At 40.2% G+C, this 24177-nt stretch overlaps 1 protein-coding gene across 2 annotated transcripts in view; it reads right to left on the bottom strand.

Annotated features, from left to right (window-relative positions):
* CSTF3 (cleavage stimulation factor subunit 3) overlaps positions 1-24177 on the bottom strand; it is a 57732-nt gene that overhangs the window by 16753 nt on the left and 16802 nt on the right. The window contains exons 1-2 of one of the 2 annotated variants that reach the window (XM_082231592.1): positions 14281-14960; positions 1140-1172 (exon numbers count right to left, since the gene is read on the bottom strand). In XM_082231592.1, coding sequence (XP_082087718.1) covers positions 1140-1172; positions 14281-14328 — 81 coding nt within the window. In that variant the 5' untranslated portion in view covers positions 14329-14960. Of the gene's footprint in view, positions 1-1139; positions 1173-14280; positions 14961-24177 lie in introns of those variants that run through there. The other variant, XM_082231591.1, reaches the window with a different exon arrangement.

The following is a 24177-nucleotide window of genomic DNA, read 5'->3' on the forward strand; positions in this document are numbered from 1 at the left end:
CTGTGCTTTGCTAACCTCCCATTTGGATTACTGCAATATGTGAGGCTGCTTTGAAAAATTCTGCAAGATCACAAACTGGGAATGGTGATTCTGATCATACTATGCCAGTACTTTGCCATCTACACTAGCTTCCAGTCCATTTCCAGGCTTGATTCATAACACTGCTGTAAAACTTTGAGGTCCTAAGTGGCTTGGGGCCTGGTTACCTGAGGGATTCCCTCCACCCATTCTTACCTGCCTGGATCCTATAATCTTCTTCAGAGACTTTTCCCAGAATGCCCCTCGCCAAGTGAGTGAAGCAGCCTCATGTGATATAGTGAATGAAATGGCCTTTTCAAAGGTGGCTTCCCCACTGTGGAACGTCCCTTCCCTTCACGAGGGCAAAAATACAGACTCAATTCATACTTAATGGTAGTTCCCTTATGAGTGCCACAAGAATGTGAGCTTGCAGACTGGCATCACTCACACAGAGGCAGTATCTGGCATCTCCGCGTGGGAAATGTTTGTGTAGTTGATACAATTTGCATGAGTGTAGTACAGGTACCCCCAACCATCGGCCCTACAGATGTTTTGGATTACAATTCCCATCATCCCTGACCACTGGTCCTGTTAGTAGGGATCATGGGAGTTGTAGGCCAAAACATCTGGAGGGCTGCAGACTGGGGATGCCTGGTGTAGTATCTTGAAAAAGACTTGCCAGATTGCATTAACTGTGGTGGCCACATAGACAGCACCCATATGGAGGGCAGAGAACCCCATGTGGTTCTCACAAATGGCACCTGCATGTAAGTGGTTTTGAAGTCACAAGGCTAGGGGCGGCCTAACCTCTTTTTGAGGTACTCACGTGGGAGCCGCCACTAGGCCATGGCCCCAAAACCTTCTTGTGGAAAATGGGTCTTCAGGCAGATGTTAGAAATGGGAAGGGGTGTGTGTCTCTTCCTCTTTCCAAGTTTCTTGCCTTTTGCCACAAAGTGGCAGACACTGGAGGCAGTTTATACTTAATTTCCGAGCCAAATGCTAAGACAAATTAGCTGTTTGCAAGCTTAAGACTGACTTCTCCACAAGGGAGAATAGATGATCCATGTATTTATTCTTCCTTTCAAATCTATTTAAAATATAGGCCATACTTATACACTCACCTTTTCTACTTTGTCATAGTTTTTTGCTTTTATCTGTAAAACAAACAAAACTCAAATGGTTAGGTCAATCTTGCACTAAAGAATTAAAAGCATTCTACATTATTATTATAAGTCAGGATGGGGAACCTCCAGCTCGTGGTCTCTTAAGACTCCTTTGGGCTCCTCCCTACACAGGCACTGCTCAGCTAACCCTCCTCAACTGGTTTTGTCTGGAATGTGTCCTTCAATAGCGACTAATAGTTTAGGCGTGTGTATGCATTCCTGGCTTGTGTGTGGCTGATACGTAGCCTACTGCACCAAGTTAAGAATTTCATTTGTTGCCCCACACTTTTGCCTCTCCCCACTGCCCCTTCGAGCACTGGCCTGCCACCTCCAGAGATTGCCTATGAGAATGTAGTCCTTGGGGTGAGGGTTCTGCACCCTGATCTAGCTTCAGTAGCTTTGGTGTTCTAGGACTTCCATTTCATCATTAACTGCAAAATATTCTTCAAATAGATGAATCCCACACCGCCACCTTTTTAAAGGATAATACTGCTTTCCCTGAAACAACTGGAACTCTTCTTACGAACAAGACATAAAATATTTACATACTAAAAACCCTTTATGTGCATTTCATTCGGTATGGAGTTGGTTTTGATAACATTTATGTATGTCTAGCTATGTGTTTTGATGCAATACGTCTTGCACAAGCAGCCACCGAAGCTTATCAAAAAAGAATGCTTTACCTAAAGCTTACAGGGAACTCTGTCCTCCTGCAGTAGTTTTCAAACTTTGTTTCCCAAGAACAGAGTGATTGCTCTGAATGGTTTCCTCCATGAAGTAGGTTTTCCATTACTGGTTTTCCCCAGCTGCAGAGCATAATTTCAGTGGTCATAGAACAACTGTGATTATGTCTAAAAGGCCTAGCTGGTGTTAAGTTTCCAACAGATGGGATTTTCTTAGCAGACAAATGTACATGGAATGGATTCCCTGAAGAAACAAAATTTGAAAGCCACTATTTGGGTGCTTTATTTTTTCTCCAGGTGACACTGTGGTCATATTAGTGATAAGCTTCCAAACAAGGTACATATTATATAGTGAGGGTCGCATGCACCCTGCAGTTGTGGGCTTCCATTCCACAGTGCAGGTGAACAATAACACATTGCTATGCACTGTCCAATTTAGCCACAATTCCAATACTGTCTCTTTGGAAGAGAGGACTCTCTCCTTATTTGCTTCCAAGCACTAGTTCCTTCTGTGAAGTAGTTAAATAATAATAATTTAGAATCAGGACTCAAAAGCAGACCATGGGGACTGAAATCCAATCAAAGAGCAGCTTGGATATTACTTAGGTAAGAATAGGGTGCCCAAGTCTCCGGCATTTGTGCAATGTCACATCTGAAACAAAGGTTCTGCAGTGAAGCCTGCACTATCTGAAGCAAAGGCTACATTGTAGATGGAACACAGCTGTAAATCAGGGCTGGGCAACCTTTTTATACCCACCGCCCACTAATGCATCTTTCTTGATGTTAAAATTTCCTTACCGCCCACCAGTGCTCTATGGAAGGAGGATTCAACTTGTGCTGTAGAACCCCCTACTGCCCACCTAGAATCCTGAAACGCCCACTAGTGGGTGGTAGGGACCAGGTTGACAACCCCTGCTGTAAATGAATATGAAGCACTAGGAACTTATGCAGCCTGCTCCTGATCAGCAATGAAATGTTCAAAGTCACTGTAAGTGCTTGTATTTTTTCACCCATGTCTCTGCATTCCAACTCAGTCTGCAAAGATCCCCATGAGTTGGTAAGTATAAACTTTGCTTTACATATCTGATTTCTAAAGTACATCTACAGAGCTGCAATATTCAGAATCAGTAGGTGCACTGTTTCAGTTCTTCTGATCATCATAGTCCAGACATGTGGGGTGCTTCTGTCTGTACTACCACTGACGGGCAAAGCTGGCACAAAACCAAGAGGGGCTGCAAAGTCTCTATTGAGCTTCACTGTGGGGTGCTGCATAGCATAACCCTGTTCACTAAATGGCTTACAAGGGTAGATGTCTAATCCAGCATCAGAAGGGAAGAGTGCTTATCCTTGAGAGACAAGGAGAAGAGAAATAGCAAAAGGTTCATTAAATGGAAGGGTGTTGCTGTGGAAGGAAGGAGGAACTTTGATGATTTCTCCAGTTTGCATGTGGGATTAGAGCACAAGAATCTACCCTATACAGAATCAGACCACACACTGATTGGCATTGATTTCCCATGTTTGTAGCAAGACGCTGAAGATGCTTGGGGATTGATCCTGTGACACTTTGCATGTTCTATGTTCTAGACCCATGGTTCCCAACATGGGGCACACGCCCCACGGAGGGCAATTTGATTTTTAAGGGGGGCAATTCGAGAATGAGTTATTAATAGTGAATGGCCTTTTAGGCTTCCTCCACGTGAATAGGAGTTCACTTTTTGAATAAGAAGAATTATATGTCAAGACGGGGGGGAGATCAGAATTTTAGAGATGCTTATGTGGGTCATGGCCAAAAAAAGGTTGGGAACCACTGTTCTAGATGCTAGATGAATGACTCCCTGCTATAGTGATATAGCCACAGAATACTCATCCTCTGCCATTAATCTTTTAAAAACAAAGAATTAAACTTAAAAACAGTTTATAAAATGGTGCATGTAGCAGCACCAGAGATTTCTATCACTCACTGGACAGGTAGGCACTGTTTTGTACCAATGACACTAGTTAAAATATCTTCCACACTGTATTCTCAATTTCATTGCTAGCTGGGGGAAGAATAGGCTTTCCCCAGTAACAAGTATTTGTCCACCACACAATCACCAGCTGCACATTTCTTCCTACAAATAAGGAGCTGTAAAGGCCCAAAACTTGCATGTCTTTCCTTGTGACATTTTCCATGCTGAATGTTTTCAACAGAGAAAGTAGAAAAGCCTTAGATTTCAACTGTCCATTTTAAATTAAATCCTTGCTCATTCTTGAGCAAGAGAGGCTGAATTAAGATGTGAAAAAAGAAAATAACTCAAGGAAGCATAAATTCTAACTCTCTTGCATCCAATTTACAGGGGCACAAAAAGATATCATTCACTGTTTTTTTATATCTCTCTCTCTCTGGAACAAGGTGGAAGACAACAGGCCATTGACATGAATGGTAGTTGTGCAAGACCATAGCAAGACACTGTTTTAAGACACACAGTGTCTCATATTACAGAAGTCCCTTTGTGTCTAACAGGCTTTGTAAGCCTCAGTGTGATTATACAATATACCCTTATACACCCCAAAATTTTCATTTTACGACCATAGCTGAGGCCAGTACAAATGTACCATATTTTTCGTCCCATAGGACGCACCTAGTTTTTTTGGGGGGGAATAAAGGGGAAAAAATTCCCTTTATTTTCCCCCCAAAAGCAGGTCGGGGAAACCGAACCAGGTCGAGGAACAGCAGGATGGCGGTGCTGCGCCTCCCTGCTGTCCCCCGAGCTTGTGGGGCTGGCCGATGTCTGCCCGGCGCAAGGGGCGCTCTGCTTTCAGGGCGCCCGACGCTCTGGGAAGCAGGCTGCTATCCGCAGCCTAGACATCCCTGCGGGAACTCCCGCAGGGCTGCTTAGGCTGCGGAGGTGTTCCCGAAGCGCCGGGCACTCTGCTTTCAGGGCGCCCGACGCTCTGGGAAGCAGGCTGCTATCCGCAGCCTAGACATCCCTGCGGGAACTCCCGCAGGGCTGCTTAGGCTGCGGAGGTGTTCCCGAAGCGCCGGGCACTCTGCTTTCAGGGCGCCCGACGCTCTGGGAAGCAGGCTGCTATCCGCAGCCTAGACATCCCTGTGGGACCTCCCGCAGGGCTGCCTAGCCTGCGGATGTGTTCCTGAAGCCTGGAGAGCGAGAGGGGTCGGTGCGCACCGACCCCCCTCGCTCTCCAAGCTCCAGCAAAAGCCTGCATTCGCCCCATAGGACGCACCCAGATTTCCCCTTCATTTTGGGAGGGGAAAAAGTGCGTCCTATAGGGCGAAAAATACGGTATTTCTTATGAACATATATTACACTAATATTTAGTTGACGCATAAATGAGGGTATGCTATTTTTACCATTGAATTCCTTTGGTCTTTATAAACATGTCAGCTTTTATGTCATTATATATGAAAACTTTTCTATTTCCACTTTCTCATGTTTCAAACAGTGGAATAAGAAATATGTCTCATTCCACTGTTTAAAAATGCTTGTGGCAAAATGACCTGGTTCGGATGATTAAGATTTCTGCCTGTACGTACAATCCTTTTACAGTGAGCCATGATTAAATCAAGAAGTCTTCAGCCACTGCTTCCCATTTCATCCCAAACAGGAAACTATGGTTACCAGCTTTGGAACAAAACAGGATCATAAACCAATTTTTAACTTGGCTTGCTCCACTGAACACTTCCTAATTTAATCATGGTTCACTGTTAAAAAGCTTTGTGTGTGGGAGAAAAGATTTCTGCATATTCCAGCCAACGTAGAACAACCAAATGTAGCCATTTTTTTTTTAGTGTTCATTTTTTAATACATCACTAGAGTTAGTATAACACTTCAGACAGCTTATGAAAAAGGAATGAAGGATGCACCTACCAATGTCATGATAACTAAACTGAACCATCTTATCTGTCTTCTAATTATCAGATTCTGGGAACAAGAAACAGGAGCAGGACAGCTCTGTCTTGCAATGGCTAGCAGCTGCCTTGTGGATTTTTGGCCCCACCCCCAAACAGTAAAACCTGTATTACAAGCTGCTTTTGAAATTCTTTTCAGCTCCTAAAAGAGTCTGCCAGGAGGCATGGGAAGCTACTGTTTGAGAAATAGTTCACTGACTAGTTTAGATACCTTATTTTAAGCCCTGAAGACAGAGGTGTTGTTTTGCTAACAACACCCCCCTCCTCATGTTATTAAAGCTATTCTGTAAAACTTAAAGGCAGCAGGAGTTTGATTACAAACTAACCAATATCTTAGCACCGAGTCTATAGATCATTGTTAACAAAGAGAAGATGCAGGTTCCTTTTGTTCAACATTATATTGGTTCCATCTCTTTGTTACTACAGAAATGTATTTGAGGCTAGATTTGCTAGACATGGCTTCTAATATTTAGCTAAATAGGTCAGGACTCAAATGGCTGTACCATTTTCTGCTTACACATTGGGGCTTTGTAAAATATATATACTGTACCTCCTTCCCGCACTGTCACCTCCCACCTCCCATGTTGCTCCTGAAGCTGCCCAGAGCAGAAGTCAATGTGGCGAAAAGTAAGAAGCACAAAAAGTAAGAAACAAGAACATATTATTTATATTTAGGAAGGTATTGTGATAGAAAGTCTGCCGTCTCAGGAAACAAAGAATTACTAAAGAGATCATGGCAAATTTTAGTGGAATGACAGTGGTTAGGGAAGAAGGTGGAGAGAGAAAATCCTCCATCAGAGATTTGGATACTTTTTTTTATTATTATTTTAACATGTCAGGAAAGTTATATTTGGATCCTTGAAAAGAAAATGAATTAGCAACTGTATCTGAAGCAACTAAAAAGCTGCTTTATGTAAAAATGAAACGCTATAATTAAAGGTAAACTTGTGGATCTAGATGTAACAAACTTTGCTCCCTGCTCGTAGTCTGAGTTACCTTCTTAATTATTCTTATTGCTTACTAATATTAATCCGGATAGGAAACAAAGTACTACAGAAAAGCCCCGATAAAATAAATATGATAAATTAAGAATGATCAACACAGCCAGAGAAAAAATTGAAAGCAGTGTTAATCCACAGAAAGAAAATTCAAATACATTTCAGGTATGCTTTGCATCCAGGGATAATATTATTAATTATAAGTGCAGGTATTTCCATGTGACCTGCTTGAAACGTATTCAAAATATGCAAGGTTTTCCTGTGCAAGTTTATATGTGTATATTCAGAAACAAGTCCCATAGATCAGGATGCAAAAGATAGCAGCCTCGCAGAACCAATTACAATGCATACATCTCAAGAAAAGCTGAACGAATGTTCTAGTGTTCCTCTTCTTTAGGCTCATGTTGATACTAGAATAAATAAGGATAGTATGTAAACTGTGTTCACCTTGCGGCCTGAATCCATTCTTGGCACAGGCATATAAGCATCTGTTCTGGGGGAAAACCTTATTCTAAAAAAAAAAAAAAAGTTCAGAAATTTGATTACATTTTTTCCCAAACTAACTGCAATTCTGATAAATTATTAGACCTAGTTTTAGACACCTTTTGACAATTCACACTCAATCAGATTCATTGAGTTTATCAATGGAAATCAATTTCAGGCTACATGCAGAGAGAGTCTGTTTTGATACACAGAAAATTTGAGGGAAATATAGCATTTCTTCCAACAACAGCCTCTGAGACGTATTAAAGATGACTTCTTTAGGACTACGTGCAATCTTTTTTTAAAAAAATGCAATGCAATCCAATAATGTAAGTTGTGAATACAGTGAATGTGTATATCATAAAAGTACACCTGCCACATAGCTGGGATTGCTTTGACTTCCCGTTGAGTGGCTGCTACATAAATGGGTGAACTGAGCCTCTATATTTTGTTTTCAAATATTAACGTGTTACTGAAAGTCAGGATCCATAAGACTTGGATATGCCCAGTACAATTTGGCTTCTTCCTTTGAACAGCAGACCTGCATTCTATGAAGCTCTTGAAAATCTAGTCATATTTACAGTTTGAAATCAGTTGGCCATGAAGAACAGGCCTATTGGACAAGCAAAAAAAGTGGCAGAGCAAAAATATGGTGGTAAAATCAGCAATCATAAATTTTAAGACAACTGCAACCGTTTGTCAGAGGTTAGCCACTGGCTGTGCTGTGCCGTTTGCTTATGTCAAAAAGTTAGGCTCTTTCTCTGCTTCATCTGTAAAAAACTTTGAAACGGAAGTTTTGGAAACTGCTTTGAGGTGTTTTAACCATCAAGTGGCATATGAATTTTAATGGAATAATAAAAGGTTAAAAGTTAATCCTTGATGAAAATCTTGCTTGCAGCTTACGAAGGATAGTTGGGATGGTAGGACATTTTGGTTCACAGGCTAAGAGAGTAAGAACACAAATATACTTATGTATTACTAGTGTATCAGTTGTTCCATGCAGAAAATCAAAGCCATGTAAACTGGCTTTCCCAGCATTCGTGCTACCTGGAGGTTCCGCAGAGCATCACTATAAGGAAACACACAGCACTGTTGCTAGTCTGTGAACATGGCCACTGTTTTACCACCTGAAGAGCTGAGCTTGCACTTGGCCTTTTAAGAGTTTCTTTCTAGCCCTGTCAGAAAACAATGATCTGAAGGCGCATGATGCAGAAACCTCACTGAAGCCAAGTCTGTTTGCTTCTGGTCAGCATCTTGAGGAGGAGACGATATAGGAACCCATGTATGGCGAGTTCCATAGTGGGGGGAAAGGGAGGGGGCTGATGTAAATAAATTTCTAGCAGAATATTTAAGACTCATATATGATAGTCTGAATAAGCAGTTTTGTTTTCCGGTGAACAGATAAGAAGAGACAGGGGAGTATCCAAAAAGGAGGTTTTGTGTTCCACTGAACATTTGAGGAAGATGAGATGGTTCTATCTCACTAGCACCGACAAAATCCCACAAGTCTTATTGGTCTTCCACAACTTCGCCATGGTACTGCTTTGCAATTTGAAACCCACTAGATCGCTGGATGCAGTACTTCCAAAGCAATGTACTTCCAACTATGTTTAGCTAACAAAGGCAATAGACTAAATAGATTTTCTGTCCTTGTTAAGACTATCAATCCCTCAGCGCTCGTGAACCCAAAAGGATCCCATAAAGCTTTGAAGACATACTCATCCACTTTGAAAGCTATTCAGTCAATAGCCTAATTGGCTACCAATATAGGAAGTTGGCTTATTAGCCACTGACATGATTTTTGCTATGTGTCCTTCCCCACCATTTTCTGATTAGAATTTCGCAGAGTTGGAGCCAGAAAATGGGAGTAAGAGTACCACTGAGTCTCAATTCATACCAAAGAGCACAGAACTCTGCATAATAATCTCTATAACACTAGCTGTGATAACAGCAACTCCTTCCCAATTGCTGTTGCTTTTCCAAAGCCAGCTGAATTGTTTTCAGTGATGAATGGTTTAATTGACCCAGGATGTCTTCATTCTTAGCAGTTTTCAGCTTTCTGTAATATTGATTTTCATTTGGGAGTTGCAGCTCAAGTACAAAATCAAGAACATCAGCACTCTGGTTATGACTCATTGTCTTGAAATATTTTTCAGTCTCTTCACCCATGCACAGTGTAAAAAAATATGTACTTGGCTGTATGACAAGAACCATCTGAAATTTGACTGATGAATGTCACTTGAGTTTGAGACTTCATTTGGCCTGGCTAGAGTGCTGGCTACAAGCCATGATTTGGCAGAGTGGTTCTTTCATTCCTCTCAATAAGAACCAAGAAACTAAAAACTGTCAACCCACTTGCAATGGTCACTGTAGGATCCTATTTTGTTTCTTATCTTCTTCAATGTGTGTATGACGATTCTGGCCCGCTTTCAAGTGTGGGAAAGATAATCGAGAGCACATTTCACCAGTGCTCCAGTGTCTGAACTACTCTTTTTGGGCACAATCACAATTCAAGCTGATTACTGTCAAGTCTTAAATAATCCAGGACAGCATTTAATTGACTATACTCCCAGATAATTTTGGATGTCTTTCAGTAGCTGGGAATAGGTTGGTATGAGAATCTGCATAAATATCACAGTAAAATGTGTCCCTTTCAGGGAACAATAGAATTATTATCAAAGGAACAATGATTAGTAGACAGAGATAGGATAGTAGTAGGATAAAGTTATGACAAGTTTCTAAGTACTTTATGGAGAGTTAATGAAAACCAATAATTTTCTCTACTGCAAGTTTTAAAAAGAAAAACCACCAAAAAATTATGCAACTAACATAGCACACTTGTTTATGAACTTGGCAAACAACTGTTATTCTGCATTCTCTACATTATGGTAGAGTAATGGTTATAAGTTATGGTTTGGCTGTTTTGGAAAAGTCTTCTCAGAAGCATTTTCATTGCCAATACTGCATTTCTGTGTGATCTTTTAAGTTTTCCTTGTTTCTTAATGCAACCTTCTATTCATTCTGCCAATTTAGGACACTTTTCCGTAATAAGAACATGGTTTTCTTACTATAACTTCACCTACATAGCATTTTGACTTGGATTTCCTTCCAAACTGTGCATGTTATCTCTTCAGTTTTAATGCAAATGTCATTTTCTTTGCAGCATCCAAAACAAGCAAAAAACAAAACACAACAACCTTTTCTTTTTCTTTTACTGAACCATGGAGATTAATTTTATAATGGAAACTTAATCCATTTTTTAAAATCAAGTCTACAGAATTGTGATATAGTCAGATGGCTTGCCCTTCTATCTACCTGAGAACAGCATCAACTTCAATCTCTCTGTTTGGATGGAACACTTATCCTAAAGGTGTCCCAACTCAAGAGCTTGACATCATGTCAATTTGGACATTTTTGAAGTGGCTGACTGTTATTTTCTGGCATTCTCTATTTTTGCTGGAGCCGTTTTTTGGAGCCTGGCCAGTTAACTTTCTAGGTCTTCTCTTCCTTTGGCAGTGTTCAACACCACATTGTACAGGCATAAATTTAAGAATTCTGTCACTACAAATAGAATCCAACGTCATCTTACGAACTAGTCAATTGAAAAGGATGACGGAGATTAGTGTATGAATCTGTATGAATTTCACAGCAGCATGTGTCCCTTTCAGGAAACAAGAGAATGATTATCTAAAGAATAATGTATCTTGGGAAGACCATTTAAGGACTTTAGTCTGATGGCAATAGTCATCTCAAACAATAAGAGAGAGGCTTGACGAGAGGGGGGGAGAGAATGCTTATCGTTATGATCTGTATCAGAAGATTTCCCACACAAGACTCTGTTTTCAGGCAATTTAGCACTCACTGTAAACAATATTATAATTTAGAGGGTCTGAGCTTCTTATAGATACTCATTTTCAAAAGCATCCAAAAAATAGTCTGCCATTTAAGGAGTTATAGGCTGGCGATAACCCCGTCAGGAATACCGGCCAAGGGAGAAAAGTGAAGGGTAAGTTTTACACACCTAGAGTTTTAAAAAAGCAAAATGACACCAAGAATGACATGCTATTTATTTTGAGGGAACTGTGGAACTGTGTTGTTGTATTCCAAACTATGAGTTCAGCACAAGTAAAATTGTTTACCAACATAAAAGCTATTTATGCTTAGGCTCTGCATGTGTAATGTATATGCAGGTTTACAGACTGGTGGGGAAATTGTTACATGTGTTTAGTCCTCTTGTGGTAATTCAGCAGAAGACTGCCAACCCAAGCCCGATTCAGAGGCACATATACGTACCCTCAGCAGCCAGGGAAGGCAGGCATGCCACTTACATATTCATGCACTCAACAGGAGATAGACAAGAGCCTGCACACAGAGCAGGGGAGGGGTGGACTCAGCAGAAGACAAACACACACATTCACTTAGCAGTGCTCTTGCTCTCAAGAAGGGTCTACCCCTGCCCCAGCACTTTCCTGCCTCTTCTTGCCATTGGAGAAAGGCCCCTTCTTTGGTGTGACACCACTGTTAGGTCTTCTTCCTGTTTTCTAGCCTTCTAAGACCTAACAATGGCGACAACCTTTTAAGAACAGTGCCATCCCAGGGGGCAGAAGGGGCCCTTTAGTAAAAAGATAGAGGTGCCACCTTTCTCCGCAGTGGGGGGGGGGGAAGAACAGCACCACCCATTTACTTTTTTAAAACTGCAGCCAGGTTATTGGGTACTTTGGACTACTCAAAATTACTTGGGATGTGTGGATGAGCCATGTGTTAGCCATGGCATGGAAGATCAGAAATGTCTTCTAAATGAGAAGCTTGGAACCCATCTGCCAACACTGGTCAAAGGTTCCACTAATTCAACACAGAGAGACAATAATTTGAGCAAACATTTAAAGGCACACTGAACATTTGTTCTTTTATATTAGTTTTGTTTCTCTTATGAAATGGGCAAAAGGATGAGGTTACTACCTACCTGTAGTGGTTAACAATGCACCTCACATAGGCAAAACACATTTTTAGAGGGTATATGGTAGAACCCATGGTAGAAATCAACATATCAGGGCACCAGGCAGGTAGTGTGATGATTAGATATATGCTATTATTTGTGAAGTGCTATAGCTACAAGCAGTTCAAGGTGAACAGAAATTCAGTAGAAATTTGTCTTTGGAGCACAGGAGCAAAAGACACAAACATGCTCTATACCTTTCACAAAGAGATCAAAGAAGACTCAAAACGCTTTTGAGAGAAGGACCAAAAGCAGATGGAGAAGTGAGATGTTGGGAGTCAGGGAGAGAACAAGTTCAGTAGAAACATAAGTCTATTGTGGCTCTCAGTGTGTGTATTTAGAGCTTGCTATTGGTATAGAATACCTCTCCCCAGGTGAAGACATACCCTAGAATTCAGAGGTACACAAAGGGGGTATTCAATCAGGAAAATCTTAGGAGTACAAGTAGATATTAAACCAAAGGAAACAGAAGCCTTCAACATGCTTGGAAATGAAGCAGCTTTAAGCACAGCAATGAAACTTGGTAAACAGCTTCACATATACAGCCTATTTTATTACTGGGTCAGAAGAAGTAATGATCAATTTACACTTTAGGGGTCTGTATCACATTTCCCCATACACCCTCCCCAATCCTTTCCCCTTTTGGATGCCTTTCTGTATACTGAAAATGATCCTTTCTCCATTTGAAAGCACCAATAGAACTATGTTTCTACCTTTTCCAAAAAACGTCATAGGACATAGGGACTAAACCCCACCCAACTTTCATTTGTATATTAAGGATTCTGGACTTTTATCAGAAATTCACTGCTCCCACTCCCCCGTCTTCTATCAAACTTTTATATCTGAAGGAGAATCTCCACCCCCATCGTTCGGCTCAGACACCGAGGTCCAGTTCCGAGGGCCTTCTAGCAGCTCCCTCACTGCAAGAAGTTACAGGGAACCAGGAAGAGGGCCTTCTTGGTAGTTGTGTCCACTCCGTAGAGCATCCTCCCATCAGATGTCAAACTGATAAACAATTACACAACTTTCTGAAGACATCTGAAGGCAGTCATGTAGCAGGAATTGTTAATGTTTGACGTCTCACTGTTTTTTTATTATGTTGGAAGCCACCCAGTCTGGAGCACTCCAGTCTGATGGGTGGAGTGTAATTTTTTATTATATTATCATCATCATCCTCAAGCTGCTATGGGTGTGGGGCTTTTACAGAACTATGAAATGTATTATTTTTGGAAACCACTCTTGAGCTTTTACTACAGCCAAATAAACACAATGGAAATAAATGCTTGCTGCTCACCACTTTGTATTGGCCTTGAAGAAGTGCTTTCCCTCCTGTACCTTGTCCCTGCAATCCCTTTCCCTTGTGTCTTCTTAGTTTCTAAGTCCTACAGCAGGACACCCCCTCTCTATTTGAGGAATAATTACTTAATATTATAAAAACAAAATGAGTTAAAAAGCTATTTTGTGTTTGCACTTTAAAAAGTTATGCTGTTGAAATTTCATTGACTTCTAAAAACCTTGTTTTAAAAATGACATTTCTGCTTTTGCACAAATAAATATTTGCCTCTATTGCCTTGGCTATTCAGAAAAGCAATACAGCAGGGGTCCAGGGGCCAGATGCGGCCCAATCACCTTCTCAATCCGGCCTGCAGATGATCCAGGAATCAGCGTGTTTTTACATGAGTAGAATGTGTCCTTTTATTTGAAATGCATCTCTGGGTTATTTATGGGGCACAGGAATTCGTTCATTTATTTTTTCAAAATATAGTCCGGCAACGGTTGAAAAAGGTTGCTGACCCCTGCAATAGAGTTTGGCCAGACTAACAAACCATGCAACTAATTCTCTGTAGCTAATGTGCTTTGTGCATATGCTTTCTGAAAACGGCATGGTGAATGAGTGCATATGCTTTCTGAAAACAGCTCCATGGTGAAGTACCAAGGGCCTTCCCAAAGCAATTTGTAATTTGCCACTTGGGGGAGTGGGCGTACTGTTAAAAAAAATCCACCAGTGTGTGCAAACCCTTGCACTCACCTGTAAGCAGTTCTTTGGGTCCTGCTTCTTCCCTGAAATATTACACATATGCACAGGTGGTTATGTCCCACTGATTTTCAGTTGGACATACAACATAGAACTTTGCAAAATTGCAGTCCCCATTTCCTGCAAGTGTTTTAAATGTAATGTCCTCTTTTCAATGTGGCTGGGATTCAACTAACTAGTCCCATCAGCAAAATTCTGTGCAAAGACTTCCACCAGCACAACGGGCTTTTTTCTCTTTCTCCTCTTCCTTTGTGCCCTGAAATTTGCAGGGGAGGAGGGGAAGAATTGGGCGAATCTCCAGAACAGCGTACAGGGGGAAAGGGGGAGGGTGGATGTTCCATCTGCAAGCTGAAAATCTTGGGCTGACAGGATTGCCACAGCACTATGCTGAATTTCTCTCCCCATTTCAAAGTACAGCTGTACTCCCGAACTAAAGCAACTTCATATTTGGGCATTATGCAAAACAAGTTAAACCACCTGGCTTCTGAAAATACTATTATTTTGATGGCTAGATCCCTTTCCGAGCTAGCCTTCTCTTCTCCCATTTCTGGCCTTCTCCTTCTCTTCTGGGTACACGCTCCGCACAAATTCCAAGTTTATTGTTCTTATATTTAACTTTATCTACCCTTCTGAACTAGGCTACACCTGTTGTGGATTCTTCCTCATGCACATTACTTTTCTGCTGTAGTTTTCATCAAATATCAGATCTCTCCCCTGCCATTACAATTCCTGTGCCTTATGCTATACCACTGTCCCAAGTCAGTAAAATCTCCTCTTTATAACTCTGTTAGAGATAGCGCAGGATAGTACGCAGCCCAGAAATTATCTCTTTCAGCTTCTGCGTTCTGGAAGAAGGTATAGGGTTATAAAGGCCAGGACTAGCCACCTGAGAAACAGTTTCTATGCAAATGCAATTCTGGTTCTAAACGCAGCATAAGGGGTCTTTATAGTATAGTGTATTTTAAAATAGGGTTCAGAGTTTTTAGGGGTTTTTGAATGTTTTATGTAGTTTTTCAATTTTATTGTTCTGCAAGGGACAATGACAATAAAGATATCGTATATATCTTATATCGTTGCCCTCTCTTCTGTCCACACTTCTTACTGCAACCTGCTTCAAGTTCAAAACATTAAGAGGAGAAAAAAACAACTTTCCTCCCCCCATGTGAATGCAGTGTAAAAGATGAATTTGCTGCTTATGCCATTTTATTATTACTTTAATAATTATTATTGTTCTTATTATTTTGCTTTTATCATTGATTTGTTTTTATAATCTTGTATAACCACCCAGGTAAAATTTACTGAAGTCAAGTTTACAGAGTAACAAATACACACATCCCACTTTCACTCCATTAAGCAGATTTTGTATTGTTTCAAAAGCCTGCTAATCTAGTTTTACCAGCTGCGATAATAGGGCTGAAGAAATGTGGGCCGAGCATGTACTAAAAGGAGGAAAAGACGACTGCAGAGAAATTGAATGAGTTATTTGCATCTACTTTCGCTACAGAACATGTTGGGCAGATAGCTGTTTGTCTAAAGAACTGAGGAACGTGATGGCAAGAAATGAAGTTCTACGCCAAGAATTCTTAAAAGAATCCAAATGTGGAATTGCTGATCATCTAACCAAAATAAATTGCTGCCAAGATTGAGCAGTTTCTAGTCCTCAAATACGGAGACCAATTATTAGCAATACTAACAATAAACATCTTTTTTTAAAAAAGAAAAAGAAAAGCGGGGACAAGGAAGAATTTTAGGCCACTTAGCTTAATGTTGGTCACTCTGGGGCAAACTGATGGAAAGCATTAAAATGACCAAATGTACAGAACAGGGGTGGGGGAAACCTCCAAGCTCATGGGCCAATCTTGGTCCACCCTTGAATGCTCTTCAAAAAGTCTGTGGACAACGTGGAGTCAAGAATCCCAGATGGTTTTAATATTTGATAGATTTACTGCAGATTGACCAGAGATTTTAAAGGCAACACACAAACCTTCCTCAGGGATTTTTTTTTATATTATCATTGAATGGATGGGGAGATTGATAAACATAAAGACAACTGACATGATACCCAAAAGATAGTTTTTTCATGTTAGAGAAAATGTTGTAAATTCAAATATACAAGCAGAAATTGATAGGAAGGAGACTAGAAAAAGAAAGAAACCTGACTGGCTCAGAGTTTTAAAAACCGGAAGAGTTGAAATTCCAAAGGCAATCAGGAGAAAAATTTAGCAGCCACTTTTTTCTACAAGAAGTGAGACAAGCGATAAACAATTTAGAAAATGTATATGTATTTATATGAAATGCAAATGTTTGTGTTGGGAGAAGATGTGGCCAAAACCAAGATTATGCTCATGTGGAATGCAGAAAAGTATACAGGGAGAATTTTTGTAGCAAAGAGTAAAAACAGAATACTCTATGGACACAATAGTTCTTAATGTAATATTGAGGAAGCAGGGAGAGAAACCAAGGAATTGATTAGAAACAGACTGAAAAGACATTAGAAGGGTTACTTTCTCTCCCATTTCTCTTTCAGCTCCAATTCTGGCAAACTACACTGACTTCCAATTAATTTCCAGGCTAAAATTCAAGGTGCTGGCTTTGACCTATAAAGACCTTTTGTGTCTCAGGATCCCAATACTCCAAGGACTGACTCTTTGCAACATAAACCAACCCATACCCTTGGTCCTTCTTCATATACCCACTCCAAGGAAGGTGCAGGAGGTGTAAAAACAAGAGCAGGCCTTTCCAGTGATGGTTCTCCACTTGTGGGCTGCTTTCCCCAAGGAGCTATGCCTGGTGCCATCATTATGTATCTTTAGGTGCCGGAGGAGGGGATTATTTCTTGTCAGGCCTTTGGTTTTGATTATATGTGGCCTTTTCGGTGTGAGATATGTTAGTCCTACTCTCTTATACCATGGTACCTCTAGTTACGAACTTAATTCATTCCGGAGGTCCGTTCTTAACCTGAAACTGTTCGTAACTAGAGGCATTCTTTCACTAATGGGGCCTCTTGCTGCTGCTGCGTCGTGGTGGGCTTCCCCCCACCAGCCCCAAAGAGCAGGTCGAAAGGAACCTGAAGCCTGGAGAGTGATAGGGGTCGGTGCACACTCTCCAAGCTTCCAAGGTAACCGCCTGAAGGCATCTGAACGGCACCTTGCTTTAGAGGCGCTGGGCAGAGGGAATTTTTTTCCCTTGTTCTCCCCCCTCTAAAACAAGGTGCGTCCTATTGTCCTATGGCGCGAAAAATACGGTAATTAAGTTTATTTTTTATTGTATTTTATGTAAAAATGAATATATTTGAAGTCTCTTTCCAGCCATGCCACACAAGGAACTTGTTTTAGAAAGTGGTTAAAAGGATTCAATTATTTTGATTACATATAATATTAAGTTTAGAACACTAATAATTGCAATGGTGGTTGACAAAGAAAAAATAAGGATTTGAACAAAAAACTACTTTGGTATTAAAGTCATTTCTGACAAGAGCTTTTTCTGAAAATATATCCACACACACTCTCATCAACCTTTATCTGAAGTAATTTATTTGGAGCCTATTTTCAGATTTTGAAAATACTCTGGACAAGGTGCTACATGGACTTTCTACATGTGAACACACACACACACACACACACAGAGAGAGAGAGAGAGAGAGAGAAGTATGCGCACACACACACACACACACACACACACAAAGGTCTGACTAGCACCTCTGAGGTTCTATGATAGATGTTGATAGCAGCCAAGCCTACAAATAAAAACAAAATGATGTAATGGAGCCAGTATATGGTTTAGTCATCAACTGAGGGGGGGGGGGTAGGAAAGGAAATTGGAGGGAGGAAGAAATGGATCTCCTTGAACGCATTCAGCTAATATTGAGTATCCTAGAAGAAGAGGAGGATGGAATATATGCTATGAAATTAAAAGAAGAATAGGAAAAAAATGACACCTTTTCCCATTTCTTCTCTCTAGAACTCCTTTCCCCCCAGAAAAAAACCCTCCTTGCTTATGTAGCCATCAAGTGTTAAGGTTCAGGTCTAGCAGCCCAAGGCAAAGTTCTTGGAACAAAGAAGTCTAAGCTGATGAGGCAGGAGAGAAAAAATTACGAATGACAAATTATTTACAAATAGTTTATGTAAACAAAACTCACAAGCCACTACAGTCATACCTCGTTGCAAATTTGATCCGTTCTGGAGGCACGTTCGCAACCCACAGCGTTCGCAGCCTGAAGCGCTGCGTCTGCGCACGCGCGATGCAATTCGGCACGTCTGCGCCTGTGCCGAAACCCAGAAGTAACCTGTTCTGGTACTTCCAGGGTTCGGCGAGGTCCACAACCCGGAAATGCGCAATCCGCAGCGCTCGTAACCCGAGGTATGACTGTATCTGTACTTAGAAAAAATAACAATATCCTAACTATTTCTGGAGACTTCTACTCTGCACCATAACAAGCAACTCATAGGGAGCAGTGCAGCTATAAGCCCCTAAATGAATTGTGTGGCATGGGAAGATGAGAAATTTCATTTGCTCCTCTCTGGATAGAATCACATGACCAGCAGCTGAAAACAGGATAAAGACCAAAAAATGGGGGGGGGGCGCGCTTTGGACTCAGAACAATTCTACTATTTTGGTAAGGAGTGTTCAAGGGACACAGACAATCTGAAGGCACTGGATAAAATGAAGCAAGCTGGAGCCCAAATAAAAGGCCACTTAAGAACAAAGTGTACGAAAAAGAAAGTTTAGTTTCCCTTCCCCATGTACAACTGAAGAGCTTTTCAATTTTCATTTTTCACATTGCTTTTAAAGCTCTGCAAGTTTAAATGAAAAGCCAATAGGCCACTTCTCATTTATGTGTTTAGGTATCATACATGTAAGAAGTAGCAGTGCAAAAGGTGAAATTAAAAATGAGTTATAATTTCAGCCCCATCCTTTAACTAGGTATTATGCCAGATATGCTTAGCTCAGAAGAGTTGGTCTCCAATACTGAATATTATTAGCTATTAGCTTTTAGCTCTCTACCTTTAGTGGCAAAGTTTATTGCAAAGACATATTATATTGCAGTCCAATGACAGGGTATTTGTTTTCAGAAATATTGGGTTGAGGGGGGTCATCTTCTCACATAAATTTCCCTAAGGGAGTAATTACAGACACGTGTGGTTGTTTTCTATGGCTTGGTTCATTGTTTGAGCTAACAGCATCCCTTTTGTGTTGTGGACTATTTCCACTTGTCACATACAAAGTGAATTATGTGGGTCTATAGAATAGCTTTTTGGATTAGGGGAGGGTTTTGATTGGAAGACAGATTCATTTCAAGCCAATGAAGAACTACTGTGAAAAGAGTGGATACAGAAAATAATAATTGTTCTTTTAAAAATGCCGCTTTATTCTGTATTTTTGTGAAAGGAGAGTTCAGTCGTATTCACAACATTAAGTATACTTTGTACAGCTAAATAAGGCATACAAAATCAAATATACATATGGAGGAAAGGAAGAAATTTAATTATGCTCTAACTGGTATTTCATGACAAGACATGCATTTTGTGAATGTAAAAGGGCACTGGAACAGTAAAACAAACAAACAAACAAACATTAAGTATTTCAAAGGTTTATCATTAAAAGGTACTTTAGAACTTCCATTCCTTGCCCATGTATACCTCCAATATGTGCTCTGGAAGGTTGTGAGCCTCCAGAGCAGATTTGAGGGTGGGGAGGAAAGGAAGTGGACTTGCACAAGCAGAACTTGGCTCATGCAATGCTGGGATTCAACCCAGTTGCCCAGATCCATACATTTTCCAATACTTTTAGGAAATCCTAGAGAAGGCTAGGAAATATTATAATGTTAGAACACCCTGGAAAGGGGAAGGATAAAAGGGCTGGCTGGCTGTAACATTTGGTTGCCCAATATTAGAACACATTACCAATTGCCTCATAGCATAACCATTATTTTCCAAAAATGAATTGTGCAATAATTACCTTGCTGGATCAGTCCAAGGACTCAAATATTTAATTTTGAATATTGGCCAGCTAGATGTTTCTGGGAAACACAGAGGATACAATAATAATGGGCCAACAGTCCATCCCAGAATCTCCTACACTATGGCAAAATGACTTATTGCTACAAAACTATCACATACACATATTCTAAGCTGAAAGATTTGCACAGAGTGAACATGCATTACCTTAATAAAGGTAATTTTTTATGATGGGTATAACCATTTGCAAGAATGTTAAATAACAGCACGAAACACAATTGTCCAATCTCATATACTGTAAACTATTTCCCTCAAGCTGGGGGTTCAAATTTAACAGTCTGTCGTGGCAATCTTTTAAAATTACAACTACTTACTTGCAGTAGCACCTATTGTATTTTTTCTTGCAAGGGAGCATGTTGCAAGATCTCAGGAGAAGGCAGTTAATTACTTGGGTTTAAAGGTTTTAATTAGTTATGCATTTTGCTTCATCTTTGGCCAAACAGGAGCTCACAACAACGGTCTCATTGTTTCCAAGGTATATTTTCCTTTAACCTGGAAGGAACATATCTCTAAATATGCATGAACCTGCTAGTTACATATGAATTCATCTCATCTCTATCGTATGTCAATGATACAGCATTAGGAAAACATTTTTTCTATGTCCACCCATTTATTTTGCAGATCTTAACTCTCCTCTGTTGCCCTTTTAAGCTTGTTTAAGTCTTCCTTTTATAATGGAACTCTCTCTTTAAAGAAAATATTTGGAGGATAGCTTTGCCATCATGCTTTTTCACTTGATCTTAATTCTAAATTCACTGCAAATGGAATCAATGGAAGACGACACTCCCCTAAGTATCTTCATATGACTATTTAAGGGCCGGCACATTGAACTAATCATAGCAACAGACTGGCAACCCTATAACTCAGACAGGGAAGTACCTGGGTTATAGGCAGTTCCATACTGAAGCAAAGTTAGCATATTCTGAACCAGCTAAGTTTCCAAGCTGCTTTTCAAGAGTTACACCACACTACAGTAACCAAGTTTAGAGGTTAGCAGCTCGTGAAAAGGACTGCCAGACCTCTAGTTTATGTAAGGGTTGAAGCTGCAATCAAGCAAAGCTGAGAAACATGGTCTAGGCCAGAGATAGCAGAACTGGGTGCAGCAGCACGGTTAAATTGAGTCCACTACTTAAGGGGTATAACCCCATGAACAGCACTTGAGAACTTAAGGCATAACCCAAAGCTTAGAACATGAAAATGAAATGCAATTATACTCCCCAGTAAAAGTATTTCTGGACTGTGTCTATTCCATAGCTGTGTGCAAGTCCCAAATTTAGCATTTTGACCATTTTTCTATACCTCCATTCCTACCACCACCACTTCTAAAGATTCTAACCCCTGCATATTGAAAATATGTGAACATGCTTAGTGACATCTCAGAAAGCTGGACCAGGGCAAAGTATGATTTCCAGTGAACAATGTGTTGTACTCCACAGATCCTTTGCCTCCCCATGACTAGCTTGAATAATTATGCAAAATGTAAATGTGTGTATTTTCAGTTTGTATATGTAGTAAAACTTGTTACCTCGACAGAATCTGACTATTACATGCAGGGTATAAAGTACACAATCCTGCGTATAGCAAATAGAACTTTTTGCATTTCTGCAGCCAAAGAACTTCACCCCCTCCCAAATATTTTCTAGTTATTTAGCACATGACACAGAATGCAGGCTCCTGAACTAAGATTGTGTACTTAATACCATAAATTCTGAAAATAAGCCTTAGTGTGCTTTGCAGACTGTATGGAGACACACACAAGCATGCTTACATTACATTTTACATTACATTTAGCAGCTAAGTTCTTCAATAACAGCCTTGGGCTTCTGAAATAGCTCAGGAAGAAGAAAGTGAATAGCAGCCTCCTTTAGCAAATCATATGACCCCTCTGCAAGTATTTTTGTTCCAAGTTTAAATACCTAGAGAAGGGGGCCGGGGAGAAGCTTCTAATTTTATTTTATTGTATCGTAAGTTTTTAATTTGCTTTTTCTTTGACATCTGAAAACTTTTTGTTATTCAACAGTTGACAAAAGAAACAAAATGATAAGCCATGATAAGCAAAAAGGAAACCATGCCATTCTTGTACTTATATATTATATATTATATATGTGACATCTTATTGTGTCAGCCTGTTTGCTTCCCTTTCTACCTTCCTGCAACTGCCCATTACTCCCAAAAACATCTGTTCCAGAGGGTCTCCCAAACTTCCAGAGCAGATTTTGGAAGCACACTAAGGACTGCAGGGAGGAGAGATGAAGAGCGCCTTCCTGACCCAAGCTGGGGTTGGATGTCACTCAATATGATTCTGTACTCCAAAAATAATTGAAAATATTTGTTTTGCCTTGTTTATGTCCAATGTTCCCGAATGACTTTAGGAATAAGTCTCTTGCATTACCTACAAAAATCTAATATTTAGGGGGGAAATACAAGTGTATGTGAGCACACACAAGAGAAAGAATGATGATTTTTAAAAACTATGTACAGTGGTGCCCCGCAAGACGAATGCCTCGCAAGACGGAAAACTCGCTAGACGAAAGAGTTTTCCGTTTTGGAGGTGCTTCGCAAAACGAATTTCCTATGGGCTGCTTCGCAAGACGACAATGTCTTGCGAGTTCCTGCTGGTTTCCCCCCCCCTTTTTCTAAGCCGCTTATCAGCTGATCCGATCAGCAGATAAGCCGCTAAAAGCGCTAATCCTTCAATGGGCTTGCTTCGCAAGACAGAAAAAAATGCTAGACGAAGAGAATCACAGAACGGATTCTTTTCGTCTTGCGAGGCACCACTGTACAGCCACTATACTAGAAAGCTCGTATTTCAAATCCTAACTTCTTTTTGCCTTGTATACCAGGTTATTGGAATTGCTTATTATATAAACTCATGACATACGTGGGAAATCCCAGCTATGTAGTGTGTTTCAAAGGCAAGAAAGTAACATCTTCTGTGTTTAAGTTGCTGGTAATTCCATTGACTGTTACACTTGTACTACAATAAATGATGGGCCAAAAATCACAGACACAATTGCATCTGATTTCTGATGCAAAGCTACAACAAGCATATAGAAATTAATATTTATTAACAGGTAAGGAGCAGTATACAAGTACATTTCTTAAAAAGGTACGAGATTCATGAGGTGTTTCAAAGTCTAGTATAAACAATTGCTTTACAGAAAACCACATGCAACTTTGTAAAAAATTACCGTAGTAGGGTATTACATAACTGTAGCAATAGCATCAGATTAATTTCAGAGGAAATTTTAGTAATATGTAGGTATTTCACATTAAAGAACTCCAAGCACATTCTCAAACAATTATATTTTCAACCATATATTTCTAAATATGTCTCTCAGAATGTTTGTATCAAAATAGATTTAAAAATCCTATAAGAAAAAGATGTATAATCCTGAAATCCTACATTTTCTGTGGCCTCTATACCTTTTGAAAAAATCCTTCTTAGTCTATGCTAAAGTGCAACAAAGCCAACACGTTAGTTAGAGTTACACTCTCAAATATAATGGAAATTCAAATTTCCAATACTAGTTTTTAAAAAGAAAGGCGCCGATTTTCATATCAAATTTTATATTAAGTTTTTGGAGCCTAAGAAGAGCTTTGTTTATGAATCTTTGACAAATTGGAGGGGGGATTACACACTGCATTGTTACTTAATGCTTGTTTAGCGTTAGTTTAATGAAAAGCAGCTCAATGATCCCACTTCAATGTGAAAACAAGACCCTGAGAATTTGTTCCCTCATAAGCCTTCGTAGTCTACAGTCTGCTTCTTAACACTGAGCAGCTTTCCTGACATGTTTTTAAGGAAAAGTGTGGAAACCTCTTTATCCCGGCTGGTTTTGTTTTGTTGTGGGGGGCTGGGCAGTGGTGGAGA

Source organism: Podarcis vaucheri (genome assembly GCF_965113315.1).
Source record: "Podarcis vaucheri genome assembly, chromosome: 1".
NCBI classification, from domain to species: Eukaryota; Metazoa; Chordata; class Lepidosauria; order Squamata; family Lacertidae; genus Podarcis; species Podarcis vaucheri.